At 35.9% G+C, this 5,502-nt stretch overlaps 1 protein-coding gene across 1 annotated transcript; it reads right to left on the reverse strand.

Moving 5' to 3' along the window:
* Positions 1-1,018: 1,018 nt before the first annotated feature.
* On the reverse strand, positions 1,019-5,090 carry LOC110781094 (F-box/LRR-repeat protein At3g26922-like). The gene is made up of 3 exons (XM_056829329.1): positions 5,000-5,090; positions 3,140-4,513; positions 1,019-1,847 (listed from the first exon to the last, which is right to left on the reverse strand). Exons 1-2 carry the CDS (start codon positions 5,088-5,090, stop codon positions 3,180-3,182), a joined length of 1,425 nt encoding a protein of 474 aa, XP_056685307.1. The 3' UTR covers positions 1,019-1,847; positions 3,140-3,179.
* Positions 5,091-5,502: the final 412 nt, after the last annotated feature.

Here is a 5,502-nt window from a genome sequence, read left to right on the forward strand (position 1 = left end):
GACCTCCTCATGCCACAATAAAAAGTACGCCCCGTTTCACCCAGGCAATTGTAAACGATGATGCTTTCCGATATCAAAAATTGAAAAAAAATCAACGGCTATTGAAAAACAAAAGGTCTTGTGCGCACAAGGTGTACAATAAATTTATTGTACACCAAGATAACTTTAACCCTTTTTTTTGTAACTTTAACCTAGTTTTGATCAACTTTTATATTAGTAAAAAAAAATTAATAGATAAATATTTTAAAGGGTTAAATGATTAATTTTATACATTATTAGTTAGTTTGAAGAAATAAGTTTTACTAAAATGAAAAAATTTATCCTAAAAAATAGATAACTTTTACATATATATGCTTAACTTTTAAGCATTTTGAGTTAACTTTTACTCCGGTGTACAATATTTATTGTATACCCATTGTAAATAAGAATTTGTGATTGAAAAAAGTTTATTCGAGGAGTGGATAAGCCACGAGTTATTTACGGAGTACTATTTATGCTTACCCCTCTTTCGCACCCAAAAGAGAAAAAAAAATGATAGAGGTGACCCATGTGCTAATCAGCTTCGTAATCAAGCATTAGTATAACAAGATTTGGGTGGTTACCGGTTAGGTCATACAAATGATTAAACAGTTCTATTTTAACTTGGGAGTTGGGACCATTTTCTAATATTTGGCCTTTCGATAAGTTTGTTGTTTCATGTTTTTTTTTTATATATAATATCACTATGTTACCATCCATATCCAAACACAAAGTGCAGAAAAATAAATGTTCAACTTTATGGTATTGTTCTCAATGAAAGCATTGTTATTTTACCCAAAATAATTAAACAATTGTGTTGTTACATAAATCTGTAATAAGTTGCATTTCTCAAGATTCCCGTTCTTGAAAATCCGTGCTTGATGGATACAGCAGTACCTGACCCGGGGCAAGCTCGGTCTAGGAAACTGGGTACGGGTCAAACTTGCTTCATCTAGCAGTTCAGATTCACAACTTTATTTCCTGTTACATTACTATTGACAGCAATATTTTAAACACTAGCTTAAAGTCATAGCAAAAAACAAGGACAAACTCGCACAACCTTCCCTTGTGGATCCTCAGGAGTTACATAATACTTTGTAGTTGTTTGTGCAAACCTTTGTGTGAGAAGAATGAACTGATAAAACTACGAAAAACAAATACAGAACAATTCACTGCAAAATGTTATCTCATTTACTTTAAACCAAAGTCAAAATCCAGTCATATTTTCTTAACTTTACCGACAACGGGACCAAAAAGACCATATCCAAATTTAACTTTCAGCCATTCTCATTCTCTCTAATGCTGGGAAACAACAAATACTACTTTTCCTCAACTGTGAAAGCTACTCCAAGAAAAAGAGAGACAACAATCTATAAGTTTAAAGAATATGTAGTGCATGAAAAGGAAAGGAAAAAGAATGTTACTTTAATGAACTCATCTAGCTGGATCAAATACACTAGCAAGACTAAACTGTGAAGAGATTTCATCCAGGAAAGGGCAGAAAAGAGATGTATACAGCTATGAACCACGACTGCTGGTGATCATGTTTAGACTAGATTCGGCATATCATCAAAAAACTATCAAAATTATGCTACAGCTTAATTTTGTGTGAATAATAAGTTGACCGCCAAGTTGAGGGAAGGTGATTTAGATTAAGTAGGTAAATGCAATGACCATAAAGTTCAAAGCAGACATTACTGACCCCTGCAGGAATAGTGTCGATGAAGCAATTGCCCCATGATGATGAGAAACTTTCCAACCAAGCATACAGCTTCGGATGTCTCAATAAAAGGGCCCAATCATTTTGGTCAGATGTCTGTTTCCTCTTCCTAAATTTTAAGAAATCAACCAACAACTCAGTCAATCATTCATCAAACCAATATATTTATCCCAAGGGTTTTCTTGATGATATGATAGGAAGTTCAGGATTTCAGGCTAAACATAGAGGCAGTGGCGGTGCCAGGATTTACCACTTAAGGGTTCGGAATTTTTCATAAACATATTATAAAATTAAACATCATAATCCAAATTTCAACTTACAACTAATAATTTGGTGGTACAAGTATTGTATTACAATGACACTAAAAAAAGTTACGATTAAACTCGAAGAGCTTTATTTGCTTGTATTAAAGGTCCATCTTAAGATGTTGAATTTTTATTTTGAGGTGGTTCAAGTGGTCTTGAATATTCAGAAGAACAAGCGGATGATTTTTTACTTTTAATGTACAAGAGAAATAAAAAGAACATGGAGAAAGGAAAACAAAAATATACGATGTAAAAGAAAAAGTTAAAAAAAAAAAAAAGGGGTGTGTATGCAGTACAGATTATTTCAAAATGATGGGGATGTATTCAAGGAGAGAAAGAATTATGAGTATAAGAATTAAGAAGTAAGCCAACGAAGTAGTTTAATTCTATTTTGAACAAAAAGGACAGAGGAATGGAAAATTACGCAGTTTCACGGAATCGAACTTGCGACCCATGGTTTCAAATGTTAATGTCAAAACCAACACAGCACTTGGTGCGTTTGTGTACTATTAATACGGTTCATTATATATAATGGTTTTAAAAGAAAAAAGCCTATAACAGTTTTCTCCGGCCCAGTAAGGGTTCAGTTGAACCCACTGAACCCTTACTGGTGCCGCCACTGCATAGAGGAAGAATGTTTTAAGGGGGGGGGGGGGATTGTTCCTCACTTCACGAGTCTCGACCAATAAGCGCCTGTGAATAACACAATGAAATTCAAAGGTCTCCAAATATTTTCAGTGTAGGGATATGCAGTAAAGAATGCGCATCTGATAAAATGAACAACTGACAATAAGGAGTACTCCGTACATGTTAAGAGCATCTGAAATATTCTAAGGAGGATGATCAGCAGGACAACTGATTGCCTAGCTTTCACTAATTTGTTAAAAGCTGCTGCCTTGCAGCTAAACAGACAATAATAATCAAGATAACTGATAGTTTGATACTTAGTGCATACATGCCAAGTCCTTAAAAACAAAGGAAATCCAAGTTTTGACAGTAGCCATTCTACTTCAGTTGCAGTACATATGCCTAATTGCCTACACCAAATAAAAATAAGCTCAAATTACGACAATTGAAAAATATATAAAATCCATACCTGTCTTCCATACTTTGAACTGAACTGTTATGTGTCTTGATCACCCCCATGTAGATATGCACGATGTTCGAATCAATCCATTTTGGGACTTATCACTCGAGACACGGATGTAATTACCAACAAATTCAACCTCATAAGTTAGGGAACTCTTTGGAATCATTAACAATGTATTAGATAACTCGTATTCCCACCATAGTTGACCTCTTTTAAAGTCTTGCTCCTCAGGATCATCATCATCTTTATAATTAATACTCTCATCATAAACGGAGGAAACATAAAGCCGTTTCAAGACATTTACATTACTTAGAATGTAATCTAGTAAATTCACATAATCGGCATTCCACTTCGTATTCAACATTTCTATCACCTTGAGCTTACTTAATAAGCACACCGGTATTGGATTTTTGACATTGGTTCTCTCGTCGTTGCAGTCATCCATGATTAGATGGGTCAGGTTGCGGAAGATTGAACCAACATCAACATACAAGCAATTAAGTGATGTGAAGAAACTAGGAGCATTTGACAATTGGAGAGACTTAACACTAGAAATCCCTTGAAGAAGTGATGGTATTTTTCTAAATAAGCCACTCGGAGAGTAGATAAAATCCCGAATGGAAAGATCAGCCTTAACCAATCTAGTTAAACACTTGACAAAGCAATAATCTCCAAGGAAACCATCTAGCGCAATGTGTTCTAGCATAGGTGCATCAATTACCAACTTGACGCCACACGGTATTTGCTTAATTATCAAGGACTTCAAATTTGGAGCTGATATATCTATAACTTCAATATACTCCAATAACAAAGATAGCACTTCCAAAAGTGGGCAAAATTTAATTAATTCCCACAAAGTTTCTTCAGGGTCGACCTGACTGTAGATTAATTCAAGGTTCTTCAGATTAGGGAGTTTAACATTTTCAATTTTAGGCAACGTCGAGTCATAACATCCAACCAATTGAAGCTTTACTAGTGACTGAATTTCAAACATACAAGTTGGTAACCAAACGAAATCCGAAAATACCTTGATTGTAGCCACATTTCGGGCTGCAAGTAGACGAATCCAGGCTTCCAAAGACGCGGAGCAAACTTGTTCTTCTATGCCGAGGTCAGAGATACGGAGGTCGAAGGTATGGATGTGCGGTGAGGTTAGCTGTTGGAGGATGTGGTTTACCGTGGAGTTGAATTTGATGAATCTTGATTCAGCACTCCAGTAATCGTCAACGAGATCTCCGCCATCGAAGACGAGGTGGGGGAGTAGGGTCCAGAGGTGGCGCCACCGCCGGGATAAAACGCAGGTGGCGGCGGCAGATTTGAGTGGGAGAAGACAGAGAATTTCGACCAAGAGGGTGTCTGGGAGTGAGGTTAGTCGGTCTTCTACGCAATCAAAACTACTTGTTAGTTATAGCTTTAGCTTTCACGTTGCATAATGTGATGCTGGGAAGTGATAAATCCAAGGAAAATTTTACTTCTTCCAAGGAAATCCACATTTTTTTAAAGGTGATTTCCTTGGAAGAAGTGAAATTCTTCCTTGGATTTATCATTTCCCTGTGATGCTGCTTTCATGCACACATTCTGTTATTCTCCTCTCCTAGTTTTTAGGAGTTAGTTATAACAACTTTTAGAATAATCTAGAAGCTCTCATTACTATTTATATCCTGCTTTGCTGTAATAATCAGTTAACAAGTTTTGCAATAATAAGAAATACACTGCTTCTCTCTTTTCTTCGTTTCCTCTCAAATCTCAGTTCATATTGGTTCATATTTTGTCATGGTATCAGAGCAGGATTAAAGATCCTCGGCTCATTTTTCTCAAATTCCGCAAGTTCTTCTTCTTGATTCTGTTTGATTCTTCCTGTTTTACTGCAATTTCTGGTGATCTTTGTTCTGAAAAATCGAGTTTGTTCTTCAATTCTTTTGCTTCTTCTATCTGAATACTTGTTTGATTTCAACATTTTTTTTCAAACAATTTTTGACAATGCCTTCTGGAAATGAGGATTCTGCTAATTCACACATAAACAATGCTAATCTTCCACCAAATCAAGATCCTTCTAGCATATATTACATACATCCTTCTGATGCAAACTCAGTTCAGCTTGTTTCCTTCAAGTTCAATGGTGCAGAAGGTTTCACTAGCTGGAAGAGATCGATGATATTGGCTTTGTCAGCAAAGAATAAGATTGGATTTGTTGATGGCAGCATTATGAAGCCTGATCCTGGTACAGTTGAGTACAAAGCTTGGGAGAGATGCAACGATCTGGTATGTTCTTTGATCTTAGGCAATCTGAATGAGGTGGTTGCTAAGAGTGTAATGTTTCTGAAAACTGCTAGAGACATCTGGATTGATTTAGAGGATAGATTTGGATT

Source organism: Spinacia oleracea, chromosome 5 (genome assembly GCF_020520425.1).
Source record: "Spinacia oleracea cultivar Varoflay chromosome 5, BTI_SOV_V1, whole genome shotgun sequence".
NCBI lineage: Eukaryota > Viridiplantae > Streptophyta > Magnoliopsida > Caryophyllales > Amaranthaceae > Spinacia > Spinacia oleracea.

Excerpts from the sequence above, each read along its gene's own strand:
- LOC110781094 (XM_056829329.1), bottom strand. The coding sequence starts at position 5,090 with ATGTTGAAATCAAACAAGTATTCAGATAGAAGAAGCAAAAGAATTGAA. Across the intron at positions 4,514-4,999 it reads AAAGATCACCAGAAATTGCA|AAGACCGACTAACCTCACTC; the intron begins GTAAAACAGGAA and ends TTGATTGCGTAG.